This window comes from Pongo abelii, chromosome 2, assembly GCF_028885655.2.
Source record: "Pongo abelii isolate AG06213 chromosome 2, NHGRI_mPonAbe1-v2.0_pri, whole genome shotgun sequence".
NCBI lineage: Eukaryota > Metazoa > Chordata > Mammalia > Primates > Hominidae > Pongo > Pongo abelii.
The window spans coordinates 84,920,625-84,934,839 of NC_085928.1; the positions used below are offsets into that span (position 1 = coordinate 84,920,625).

General features: G+C 42.2%; 1 protein-coding gene across 3 annotated transcripts in view; it reads left to right on the top strand.

Moving 5' to 3' along the window:
• The window catches only part of FRMD4B (FERM domain containing 4B), a 370,979-nt gene that overhangs the window by 216,003 nt on the left and 140,761 nt on the right, over positions 1-14,215 (top strand). For all 3 annotated transcript variants that reach the window (XM_054551889.2, XM_054551891.2, XM_054551890.2), the window contains 2 exons: positions 11,877-11,942; positions 14,099-14,193. In XM_054551889.2, the coding sequence (XP_054407864.2) occupies positions 11,877-11,942; positions 14,099-14,193 (161 nt within the window). The remainder of the gene's footprint in view (positions 1-11,876; positions 11,943-14,098; positions 14,194-14,215) is intronic.

Here is a 14,215-nt window from a genome sequence, read left to right on the forward strand (position 1 = left end):
ACTGAGATTTAGAGAGATACCATGATATTCTCTTAGATAAATAGCAGGGCTGAGACACAAACTCAAACCTCGTGACTCTAAAACCTGTGCACGTATCATTGACACCAGGTTGGTGTCTCCTGATGGCCTTCAGCTCCAGGCTTAATAAGTTGCCTTGCTTCTTTATTTTTCTTTCTTCCTTTAAAACCTGGCTTTTCTTTTCACCAGACTTATGAGATCAGGCTAGAATCTGATAAGGGATTGTCATTTATGAGAATGCCCTCCCCGAGGAATGTCTGCCCGAAGCTGGCTGGAATTGCCTGCCAGGTTGGCATTAGAGCTGCAGCAATGGCCGTCCATTGACTGGCCAGCTTTCTTGTTTACTTTCTCCCAACCTCTGTCAGGCAGAAAGAAGCATGCAGTTAAATGTTTAGAAAACACCATCAGCCTTCCAGTCTCTACTGGGAGCCGCTTGACCAAGAGCAGTGGTCCAATATAAGTTCTCTCCATCAATTTCTTTCTTTCTTTCTTTCTTTTATTTATTTATTTATTTTTTTTTTGAGACAGTATCTCACTGTTGCCCAGGCTGGAGTACAGTGGCACAGTCATGGTTCACTGCAACTCGAAATGCCTAGGCTCAAATGATCTTCCTGCCTCAGCCTCTCAAGTAGATGGGACTATAGGTACACGCCTGGCTAGTCTTTTGTAGAGACGGGGTCTCACTCTGTTGCCCAGGCTGATCTCAAACTCCTGGGCTCAAGCAATCCCCCTGGCCTCAGCCTTCCAAAACATTAGGATTACAGGAGGGAACCACCGCACCCAGCCTTCTCCATCAATTTCCTCATTTCTTGTGCTTCCTGGGTAAAGAGAAGTGAGTTTTGCACATGCTTAGAACTCAATTTCATTGCCAGTTTATCAATTTCAGAGCCCTTATTATCTGAAAATATTGTATTTATTTAATTGTTAATAGTTTCTTTTCTTCTCCTCACCTCTAAAGCAGTTGTTCTCAAAAGAGATGGTTTTGCGCCCCAGGGGACATTTGGCAAGGTCTGGAGACATATGGGGGAGGATCTACTGACATCTAGTGGGTAGAGGTCAGGGATGCTATTTAGCACCCTATAGTGCCCAGGACTATGCTCCACAATAATGAGTTATCTGGCTGCAAATACCAATGAGGTTGAGAACTGTAGGAAAAGCTCCAGAGATAATGCCCTTTCAGTCTTATTGGCTGGTATATGATAGTGCCAAGAACAGTGCTTGCACTTAGAGAGTGCTCAGCACATATTGGTTAAGTGAATGAATGAACACATAATCCAGAGCTTTTCCACACTGAATTAATTACATGTGTGCTAGGCTACATCTTAAGCCCAGAGTAATATGGAGTCAGGTCCAGGAGGCCACATAACTGACAAATATCATCCTGTATCCTGAGCGTTCACATAAGCATGACACAGCCACGGAAGCATCCCAACAGGTGGAGATTAATTCCATCCTAACTGCCCAAGGAAGATCGATAGCAAACATAGACACCATTTTTAGCAGCTGCCCATATTTCGTCAGTGTGGGGCCAGGAAGTAGGCGAGGGATGGTGATTGTAAAACCTTGCTCCTCTTCTGGCCTTGCTTCGAGACAGTGGCCTGAACCAGCCAACTCTGGTTTGGTGAGTCTGGATCAAGCTTTTCAAAGCAGTGTTAGGCTTCGCAATCAAGGTGATACATTAAGTGCCTAAACTACATGTGATTTAATATATAGGATGTATGAGTTAGGAAATACTTTGTACTGAAGTAATATAGCCCTTAAGAGCATGGATTCAGGAGTCAGAATACCTAGGTTTACATCCTACTGTGCCTCTTCCTGGCCCCATGACCTTGTAGGGTGGGTCAGCCATGTACCTTTTCTGAGCCTCAATTTTCTCATCCATAAAATGAAGCTAGTAATGGAATCCACCTTACAGAGTTCTTATGAAAATTCATTTAAAACGCATATATATATATATATAGTATATATATATATATAGAGAGAGAGAGAGAGAGAGAGAGTTGGGTTTTTGTTTTGTTTTGTTTTGTTTTTTTGAGATGGAGTCTCACTCTGTTGCCCAGGCTGGAGTGCAGTGGTGCGACCTCGGCTCACTGCAACCTCTGCCCCCTGGGTTCAAGCAATTCTCCTGCCTCAGCCTCCCAAGTAGCTGGGATTACAGGCATGTGCTACCACACCCAGCTAATTTTTTTTTGTATTTTTAGTAGAGACGGGGTTTCACCATGTTGGCCAGGCTGGTCTCAAATTCCTGACCTCAGATGATCCGCCCACCTCGGTTCCCCAAAGTGCTGGGATTACAGGCATGAGCCACCACGCCCGGCCATAAAAGGCCCTAGTATATAAATGAAAGGATTTGGGATAGTTATCAGGCACACAGTCAGCAGCTGTTATTTTTGTTAGCATTTCTCTTAAGGCATGTTACTCAATTACTCAATTTCAGCTTTGGCAAACTGAATTCTCCTCTTCTTTGTCATTCCTCCTCTTCCCTCATTCATTTTCCTTTCCTCCTTTGCTTCTTTTGCACTGCCTGCTTTTCTTCCTCCCTCATTGTCCTTTTCCTTCTCCACTTCCAGTGAACCTGCAAGAGATGTACAGGAGTCCTACTTTGGTACAACTGATGGAACCTGAGATTCTACCCAACTTTATCACTGTATGACCAGGCACCACTTAACCTCTCTGCACTTCAGTTTGGTCATCTATGAAATCTAAACAGAAATCTCATGCCCGTAACTCCATCACTTCAAGAGGCCAACGTGGGAAAATTGCTTGAGTCCAGGAGTTCGAGACCAGCCTGGGCAATACAGCAAGAGCCCATCTCTACAAAAAAAATGAAAAAGTTAGCCAGGCCTGGTGGCGCATGCCTGTGGTCCCAGCTATTCAGGAGGCTGAGGTGGGAGGACTGCTTGAGCCCAGCAGGTCGAGGCTGCAGTGAGTCATGTTCATGCCACTGTACTCCAGCCTGGGCAACAGAGCAAGACCCTATCTCAAAAAAAAAAAAAAAAAAGAGAGAGATAAAAAAATCTAAACAATGACTCTCCCTGGTAGGGTTTTTAGCAGCATGAAAGAAGTCACTGCACATGTGAAGCATTCCATACTCGTGTTACATGTAGTAAGTGTTTGCTAGAAGCTAAGAGAATCATTTATTGACACTTAAAAAAGAAGTCTCCAGTGATTGCACATTGGGAGGGTAGGCACTGTCTTGAAAGAACTTGAGGGAAAATCACAGCTGACTCCATTTGGAGACATCTGTGTCAGTCTAGGCCATTCTCTGAACGGGAGTGTCAATAGCTCATATTCAGTCAACACCCAGAGATGATATAAAGGGGCCCTGTTCAGCTAGGGTTGACATCATTAGGGTGAAATATAAAACTCCATCCACTCAATAGATCCCAAAGTAAGAACGTCCTAGATACATCCTTCTCTTGCTCTCCAGTTCCTCCAGAATATCTCATCTGATGAGGAGTTTAATAACACACCTTGTTCTCTGGGTGGAAAGAGTGTTTTTTATGTGTGAGTTTTTCTGGGCCAGGGCTTGGGAGTTGCCTGGAACATCCTCGCTTTGGATTGTGCTCTGTCCGTTTAAATCATTTGTGAGCCAGATGCAATGGCTCACAGCTGTAATCCCAGCACTTCGGGAAGCCAAGGCAGGAGGACTACTTGAGCCTAGGGGTTGAAGACAAGCCTGGGCAACATAGTGAGATCCCCATCTGTACAAACAATTAGCCAGGTGTGGTGGCACTTGCCTTTAGTCCCAGCTATTTGGGAGGTTGACGTGGGAGGATCACTCGAGTTGGGGAAGTCAAGACTGCAGTGAGTCGTGGTTTTGCCACTGTACTCCAGCCTGGGTGACAGAGTGAGACCCTGTGTGGAAAAAAGAAAATCATTTGTGAATGTATTTCAGTGTTAACTGTGTCTGGGTTTTGAACAGTTAAGACATTTCTTAACTCAGCAGATATTTATATACCACAGTCTCACCGTGTGCTAGGCACTGTTCTAAGCCCTGCGGAAACAGTGGTGAACGAAGGCATAAAGCTCTTAGACAGTTTTGGACCATTGTAGGGCTCAATTGGAATTATGGAACCTGCTTAGATAGCTGGGTTTTCACCCTTCCAGATGGCAGATTTCACTCTAGAAGGTGACCGCACAAAAAATCCTGAGGAGGCATTTTTATGAAGCAGGCCCTTTCTCACTAGGCTTTCGAAAAGGTCAAAAGGAACGAAAGAGAGAGAGAGAAGAAAAATTTTTTAAAAGGCTTGCTGCTTCCTTACCAATTTCATATGTTTCTATTCCAAAGAACAACTAAAGCAAAACCAAAGTAGGCTAGGATTTTGGTCTTTTTTGTAGCTATTTCCTGTTGCCTTTTAAGCTGACCCCGGTTGTTATGAGTGGTTCCATACTGCCCTGTCTTGAATTGCCTTTTGGTTTCCTACCAACCCACTCTCCTCTCTCATCTCCTAAACCAGGCAGTGGGATTGGGGGCCAGGGTGGGGGACTGTGTTCTCATATAGACTTGAACCCCACTATGGGCTGCTGCATCAGGGCCCTCCTTGAAACCAGAGGTCTGGCTTATAGCCAGTTCTCACTTCCCTTCTGATCTTCCTCATTTAACCACTGACCAGATGGACAAAGTCTTTCCACCAGTAATCAGCACTTGCACTCTGAGGACTGACTCTTATCAGCTGGGGAGCAAACACAGGCCAGCTGGAGACCGAGGTGGGCGTTCTAATCCAACACGTAATTTTTGCCTTCGAATTCCTGGGGTTCAATGAGGGGAGAAGGTAGCGGGAAGGGGATCAAGTCAGAGTGGATGTGAAGAGAAGCTTTCCAAAGAGATTGTTTTTTAAATATATTTTTTATTTCATCTGAAGCATTGCTGCTATTAGCTGCCACTAGGTAGGGGTCAATTCTGAAACTATTCTGATGGTCTCTGGGGGTTCAGAAATGATCCTGTATTTGTAAATATAATCATTGTGCTCCACATACAGCTCTCTTCAAATATAATTCCTGTTTTTTGTTGGTGGTGGTGGTTTTTTTTTTGTTTGTTTGTTTTTTGGTTTTTGCTTTTAGAGACAGGGTCTTGCTGTATTGCCCAGGCTGGTCTTGAACTGCTGCTGGGCTCCAGCAATCCTCCTGCCTCAGCTTCCCGAGTAGCTGGGACTACATGCGCACACCACAATGCCCGGCTAATTTCTTAATTTTTTGTAGAGATGGTTTCTCACTATGTCGCCCAGGTGGGTCTAAAACTCCTGGGCTCAAACAATGCTCCCGCCTCAGCCTCCCAAGGTGCTGAGATTACAAGCGTGAGCCAACACACCTGGCCCAGGTCAGGTTTTAAGGTAAATTTAAAATTCCCAGTTGGGGTTTTATTTTTTTTCTGTTTGTTGTTATAATTTTAAAAAAAAATGTTAATTGACACATTGGGGAAAAAGTTCATTTGAATAATATGGCATTTATTATGTGAGTAACCTTGTTCAGGTCACTTATGCTCTGGCCTGGGAGTCAGAGTCCTGACTTTTAAGACCAGGTCTGGCATTAACTAGCTCTGTGGCTTGGGGCACATCCATTCCTTAGTTTCCCCATGTTTCAAATAAGCAGTGGTTAACAGATACCTTCTAAGATGCTTTCTATTTATAAATTCTGCAGTTCTAACTACTTCTATTCAAATGATTTTTTTCTGGAAGTGAAATGAGTTTTCACGCCTGCTTCATGATTCTTTGTTTTTGTTTTTCTACCCACTCATCTGATCCATTGAAAATGGGCTGCGTGGGAAGTTTTCTCACCAGTTGTCACTTTACAGTGTGTGTAGTACCATCTGTATTGCTAAGTGGTTAAGCGCTTTGGGCTTTGAATTTGGATCTGGTTCTGCCACTTAATGAATTTTGTTATTTATCATCTCTCTAACATCAGTTGGAGTGCTAAAATTACCCACCTCATGTAAGCATCATGAGAATTGATTATGTAAAGTGCTTAGTGCAATACCTGGAATATAGAAAGTGCCTAGGAGTGATATTATTGGTATAATTAAAGTGCCTCGCTGGGTGCCAGGCACACAGAAGACACTCAGAAACCAGTGGTTCCTTCTCTTTCTTTGTTTCCCCTACAGCAGCTCTGGGGAATTTTTCTGCCATGTGCTTGTTAAGTGACTTGTTAACTTTGCCTGTTATTTATCTTCTTTAAAATGGGTCAGTAATATTCCTCCCATTAAAATTTTTTTTTTAATGGGAAAATATATAGATTACAGAAAAGCATTGCTGTCAGTTTTCAAACAAATGGGGACTACAATAATTGTGGGCCTCAGAAGTGGCTGATTTTATTCTGAGTTTCAGATTAAATGCTGTCAGGACATTTCTTATGAGGCTCAGAAAGGTCAAGTAATTTCTCTAAGGTAACACAGCTAGTAAGAGATAAACTATGATTTCGATCCAGAGTATAACTGCATTAGAACTCCTGTGCAAGTTACATCACTTGTCAGGCCTTAATTTCCTGGTGGTTAAAATGAGGATGCCCCCTTGATAGGTTTGTGTAGAGGTTGAAATTCTATACATTAATGAGTGTTAAATGTCAAGCACTTTGCCCGGTCCACAGCAGGGTTTGTGTTTGTGTTGGTTGTGTCTCTTCACTGGCACCACTTAAATCAGGGTTTGCTCACTCAGATGACAGAACTCATCACACCTCCCAGGAGCCCGGCAGGTCATACATACATTTGGGTGAACCAGAGACCACAAACCTCATCGGAATAGAGAACTACTCTGCCCTGCCCTTGCCAAATGTTGCCATGGAGGAAATCAAGCCCAGAATTTCCAGGTCTTACCATTTGTCAAAAGAAGCTGTCAATCTGGATTTTTTAATTATGTGGCATTACCTGATTTCTAATATTATCAACTAATATTTATTCATAAGCACTGTTGTGATGAACAAAATACATCCATCGCTTTTCCACCTCCAATTTAAATAAGTGACAAGGGCAGGCCTTTCTGTTGCTAGCGAGCATCAAATCAGCCCCCTGACCTATCAGCAGAGCCATCTTTCCACATACTGAACACCATGTGTGCTGCGCGGACATGTAACCCTGGCGTTTTTCTCTCTAGTTCATCTGTGCTCCCCTCTCCAGCCTGCCCTCTGTGGTGTTCCACCAAACCCTCAGGTGTTTGTTCACGCCCTCTCCCCAGATGTCAGCCTCTCTTGGTTGTTGTATTGTCATCGATCGGTGCCTCAGTGATTATGAGTAGATGACTTTCTCATATTAATGACATCATTTGGAGAGTCTATGCTTTGGAACCCTTTTGCTTTGGTTTTGGCATGGAAATTTGTGGAGTCTTATAAAGATGCTTTTAGTTGCAAGAAGCAGAATCCAGCTGGGTACTATCGCTCACATCTGTAATCCCAATACTTTGGAAGTCCAAGGCGGGCAGGTTGCTTGAGCCCAGGAGATCCAGACCAGCATAGGCAAGATAGTAAGACCCTGTCTCTGCAAAAAAGTATATAAAAATTAGCCAGGCATGATGGCATGTACCCATAGTCCCAGCTACTCAGGAGGTGGAGGCAGGAGGATCACCTGAGCCCAGGTGGTCGAGGCTGCAGTGAGCCATCTTTGTGCCACCGCATTCCAGCCTGGGTGACAGAGTGAGACTCTATCTCAAAAATAAATAAATAAAGCAGAATCCTCCCTCTTAGCTTAAGAGAGGGAAAAAAATGGATTTGTTAAAGGAATACAGGGTGTTTCATGGAACTCAAGGACAAAAATTCACCCGGATCGGTGAAAAGGACTATAAGTGACTGGAAAACATTAGGAACCCTGACAACAACTCTCTTAAGCTTTTCTTCTTAGGCCACATGATTTCTCTTGCCTCTTTTTTTTTTTTTCTTTTTTGAGTTGGTGTCTTGCTCTATCACCTAGGCTGGAGTGCAGTGGCACGATCTTGGCTCACTGCAATCACCGCCTCTTGGGTTCAAGCAATTCTCCTGCCTCAGCCTCCCAAGTAGCTGGGATTAACAGACGCACACCACCACACCCAGCTAATTTTTGTATTTTTTTAGTAGACACAAGCTTTCACCATGTTGGCCAGGCTGGTTTCAAACTTCTGACCTCAAGTGATCCTCCTGCCTCGGCCTCCCAAAGTGCTGGGATTACAGGCGCTAGCCACTGCACCCAGCTCTCTTGCCTCCTTCTAGCTACTTGTCTCCCTCATTCTTTCTGCAGATGGCTTTCCTTTTCTCCACACACACACAATGGCTGCTCATAAACAACCAAGTTTTTATCCTCTCAGACCCAATTCCAGATTCCCTGGACTGAGGTTCTGATTGGCCCAGCTTGAGTCAGGTATCTATCCCTTGCCCAATCAACTGAAGCCAAAGGGGCAGGACCAAGTAAAACCTAGCCACCAATGCCTAAGTTTGTCATGAAATGGTTAGGCACATCAAAAAGATATCTACAGTTGAATAGTCTAGAATAAAATTATCTGTTGCTAAAAGGAATATTGACTAATATGAGGGAGGTCCAAAGCAAAATGGAAAGGCAAAAAAGATGATTTTTTTTTTTTTTTTTGAGATGGAATTTCGCTCTTGTTGCCCAGGCTGGAGTGCAGTTATGCAATCTCGCCTCAGCCTCCCAAGTAGCTGGGATTACAGGCAACTGCCACCATGCCTGGCTAATTTTTTGTACTTTTAGTAGAGACAGCATTTCACCATGTTGGCCAGGCTGGTCTTGAACTCCTGACCTCAGGTCATCCACCCGCCTTGGCCTCCCAAAGTGCTGAGATTACAGGTGTGAGCAAACACACTCAGCCTGATTTTTTAAAGTCAGGAAATAAACTTATTTGGATTATGGGACAACAGAGTAGCTTTAAATATTTTCTCAATTATGACATATTCCTTAATGGATTAATACTGTGTGATCTTTTCAGCATTATTTTATTATATCTTTCTGTAGGGCATACACCTAGGATTAGCTTTCGAAGGTTGTTTTACAAAAGAAGTAAAGTGATTTAAACTGCCACATTTATTTATTTCTCTCTTAATTATATCCTCCTCTGGTATAGAAACACTGACACATTTATTTATTTCTCTCTTAATTATTTCCTCCTCTGGTATAGAAAAGTAGAAAAAAGATGACTTTTTTTTTTTTTTAGTTAGACATTAATTCAAATCTTGACTTGGCTATTTTCTTGCCTAGGTAACTTTGAGTAAATTACCATAAACTCTGTACCTCAATTTCCTGTCTGTAAAATGGGGATGTTGCCATGTTGTAAATTTTTGCAGAGCTTTACTGAGATAATACATGTAAAAAGCCCAGCTCAGTGCCTAGAACTAATAAAGACTTGCTCCGTTTCCCCTTGCCACCCAAGGTGTATATTTGACCTTGGCTTTGCAGAATTAAGGACATAGGCTTAGGCCATGAGACAAAGTAAAGCTTACTCACTTACCCCTTAGCACTACCTCAGTGGTTCCTGTGGGCCACATCTTCATAATACCATGATCTAACCAGCTGAGCTAGTTTTCAGACTCTTAAAGCAGAGTTTGATCAAAACTATAAATTCAATAATTAGTATTTTTCACATTGAAAACAGGTTACTTATCCCAGTCTGAGCCTCAATTTATGTGTTAAATGGGGATAATAATACTAATCCCAGAAGGTAACTGTGCCACTCAGAAATAATGTATATAACACACTTCATGCAATGCTGAATAGGTTGTTGGTACTCAGTAATGGAGGCTATTTTCTTTTTCAGTTAGGTTTATATGTATCTGAGTTCCTAGATCTTACAGTTTTGTACAACAGCTTAGAGACAAAATGCTGCCCCTGCTTTTCAAAAGTGACCTAGCAATTCCACATCCATGGACAAAGCTAGATGTGCAAAGTTCATGGTGACATTGCTTGTGATAGCAAAAGATTGGAAACAACCTGTTTCTCTTATTCAATTATCATGTATTCACACAATGATTGATACTATAGAGTCTTTAAAGAGAATGAGGTCCATCTATATGTGCTGACATTGAAAAGATCAACAAGAAACATTGAATTTAAAAAGCAAAAGGCAAAACAGCAAGTGAAGCATAGTCCTACTCAAATTGAAAAAGAAAGAAACAACAACAACAAAAAATATGTATACACACACATACACAGATACACACATATATACCAAATTTCTGGATGGTTACACTCACACAGAAATATTAAGAGCACTTCATTTGCAAAACAATACATTCAATATAATATGTACTAAAGTAAAATAATATGAAATATTTTAATATGTAAATATATATCTGAAAATACATATAAAAGTGGTCTGTGAGGATTCTTAAACTAACAGGATGGTGATTTCTGCAGATAAAATGGTCTGGAACATGAGTTAACCAAGGAGTACCTTGGCATTCTATGCATTGTTTAAGTATTTTACAAAGTTTTTTTAGTATTGCAATTGTGAATAATAAAAAACTAAATATAATTGAAAATGTGTACATCAAACTGTTCTTAACTATGTATCTTAACTGTTCTTAACTATGGTGGTGATAGTAAACTATGTTGGTGGACGAAAAGTAGGGGGAGAGTTTCCAAAATGAAGACTTCATTTTTATTTTAAGAGATGAGGTCTACGTTGCCCACAGGCTTGGGTGCAGTGGCTATTCACAGGTGTGATCCTGGCTCACTATAGTCTTGAACTCCTGGCCTCAACCGATCCTCCCACCTCAGCCTCTTGAGTAGCTGGGACTATAGATGCATGCCACCATGCCCAGAGAGACGTTAAACACACCAGTGAATGAAGACTTTTTTTTTTCTCTTTTTGGAAAAGGGTCTCTCTGTGTCACCCAGGCTGGAGTGCAGTGGTACAATCTCAGCTTACTGCAGCCTCAACCTCCCAGGCCAAAGTGATTCTCCCAACTCAGCCTCCTGAGTAGCTGGGACTATAGGCACATACCACTGCACCAGGCTAATTTTTGTATTTTTTGTAGAAAGGAGGTTTCACCATGTTGGCCATGCTGGTCTCAAACTCCTGGCCTCAAGTGATCCACCCTGATTGGCGCCCCCAAAGTGTTGGGATTACAGGCATGAGCCACTGTGCCCAGCTGAATAAAGGCTTTTTTTTTTTTTTTTGAGACAGAGTCTCGCTGTGTCACTCAAACTGTAGCGTAGTGGCGTGATCTCAACTCACCGCAAACACCACTGCCCAGGTTCAAGCAAATTCTTATGCCTTAGCCTCCCAAATAGCTGGGATTACAAGTGTGCACCACATGCCTGGCTATTTTTTGTAGTTTTAGTAGAGACGGGGTTTCACTATATTGCCCAGGCTGGTCTCAAATGCCTGGCCTCAAGCGGTCTGCCTGCCTCTGCCTCCCAAAGTGCTAGGATTACAGGAGTGAGCCACTGTGCCCGGCTGGCTTTTTTTTTTTTTTTTTTTGGAATAAAACATTAATTCCAGGAAAAATATAGTAGTTTCCTCTGGGATGGAGCGGCTTTTTTTTTTTTTAATAAAACATTAATTCCAAGAAAAATATAGTAGTTTCCTCTGGGATGGAGAGGCTTTTTTTTTTTTAATAAAACATTAATTCCAAGAAAAATATAGTAGTTTCCTCTGGGATGGAGACTTACTTTTCATAGAATAATTTTGTGTGCATTGTTTGAACTTGGTGGACTGTATGGACATTATTTTTGCAATATATTGACTAGCCTGTGCTCTTTGTTCTTCGTTTAAATCCAGTTACTCCCATATAATAAATCTGTTTCTGGCCAAGCCTGTTTATTAACTCATCTAAAGCCATTTTTAGGCTGAGCCCATCTCATATAAAATAAATGATACAACGAATCCAAAGGTTTGCTTGCCAGCCGTGGCCCTGACACCACTCTTGCTGTCTTGTTCCTGCAGATGACAGAAGGCAGGCACTGCCAGGTGCACCTCCTGGATGACAGGAGACTGGAGCTGCTGGTTCAGGTAGGTGTTGCCCACGTGGGTGTTGCCCACGTGGGTGTTGCCCAGATAGGTTTTGCCAAGGTAGGTGTTGCCCAAGTGGGTGTTACACAGATAAGTCTTGCCCAGGTAGGTTTTGCCCACACAGGGACAGCTCATCCTCGTTGCCTCTCTGAGCCTCATAGTCTGTATTCAGGCTTCTCCATTACGTTTGCCTCAAAGCCAGTGACTCAGAATTGATCAAGGGGAAAAAAGCATCTTCAAAGTCAGAAAACTTGGTCCATATGTTAGAGTAATTATAGCATGGTGACATGGATTCAGAGACACTTGAGTTCCAATCTCAGCTTGGCACTTAATAGCTCTGTGACCCTGGGAAATTGACTTTACTTCTCTGAGCCTCTTGCCCGTAAATTGGGAACCATAGTACTTCCTGAAAGGATTATTGTGAAGTGAGAATCTGTCTGCCACTGTCCAGCTACATGGCATTGTGCAAGTGAAATACCCAGTTTCTTCAACCGTGAACTGCCTAGGCTTCTCAGAAGAATTATGGTTAAAAATCAAGCTAGATTATATATGTGAGTGAAATCTCTTTGTAAAATATATGGCACTATATAAGTGATGATATAGATATATACATATTTTTTCAGATGGAGTCTTGCTCTGTTGCCCAGGCTGGAATGCAGTAGTGCAATCTCAGCTCACTGCAACCTCTGCCTCCCAGGTTCAAGTGATTCTCCTGACTCAACCTCTTGAGTAGCTGGGACTACAGGCCACCGCCACCTTGCCTGGCTAATTTTTGTATTTTTAGTAGAGACAGGGTTTCACCATGTTGGCCAGGCTGGCCTCGAGCTCCTGACCTCAAGTGATCCACCCTCCTCAGCCTCCCAAAATGCTGGGATTACAGGCGTGAGCCACTGCGCCCAGGCAAGCGATGATATTTTAATTGTTGATGCTTCTCTTTCTATTCACCCAACACTCTGGACCAAGAGTCTTTAAAAATTGTGAAAGTCCCTGCGGACGGGCCACACCTACAGCTAGCCTAGAATTTTCTCCTCTAACCAAACCTAAATTCTTTTCTCTTCCGAGGCCTGTCCCTAGCCCACTATGCTTAGGCTTCAATTAGAGTGAAATAGTACAGTCAACAGTAGCTTTGCCCAAGTAGAGCTTTAGTCTAGATGTCTGCCTGTTTTTTTCTTTTTTTCTTTAAATCATGTCCATTTTTATCCCCAACAGCCATCGTAATATACCCTAAGCTGTTTGGCCCAAAGTTCAGAAAGAATCCATCCGGAGTGCCCTCCTGCAAGCATTCCCCTTTTCTTCCCCAGTCCCTCCAAATCCAGCATCAATTATCACTCCAGGCATTCTGGCTGGTTCCAAGCCCATGCTTCTCCTCAGCAGATCCAGAGCTTCCCAAAAGCTTATAGATTACATCCTTCTTCTAACTAGGTGCTCATTACTGTTGATGATGATGTGTGGAATGGGTACAATTTCTCTATCTTAGGAAGGAAAAGCTTAGGCTTTAGAAGGAGACAGACTAGGTTCAAATCCCTGCCCTTACTAACAACGTAACATCAAGCAAGGTGCTTAACCACTCTGGGCCTTGGTTGACTCATTTATAAAATGGAAATGAAAAGCCCTACCTCATAGCTCATTATAAGGATTAAATGACAAAGGGATATAAGTTCAGCATAATAAATGGTAACTATTATTATTATTATTAATATTTTCATCAGTAGCCCCACAGCTTTGAGTCTTGGGCTTCTTCAACTGGCCACCAACAAGCAAAATGTTTCCTGCAATCTTTTATATATCACAGATAACCAAGCAGCAAGGTGTTTAATATTCTTTGTCTTGGGCGTTAGCACCACATTACATATAAAAGAGTATTTTTTCCAAAACATCTTAGTAAGTGCACCTTGAGGGAAAATGTAAGGTATTTGAGTGAATTGCAAATACATGAAAATGATAGTCTCATTGATATTCCTATTCCCATCTCTTCTCCTTCCCACAATTCTTAAAGAATTGTCTATAGTACATCAACCTAATCCACAAACAAGGGCAGGTAATAAAGAAACAAACAAATAAACAAAAGCTACTTTAAACTATTTAGGGCAGAGGAAGGTGGTAGCTGTAAGAGAAAGGCAACCAAATTGCCTCTAACCAGATTTTTATTTTGACAGCCCAAACTTCTAGCAAGAGAGTTGCTGGACCTAGTGGCTTCACATTTCAACCTGAAAGAAAAGGAGTATTTTGGAATAACATTCATAGATGACACGTAAGTCTTTTAATAGTTTTAG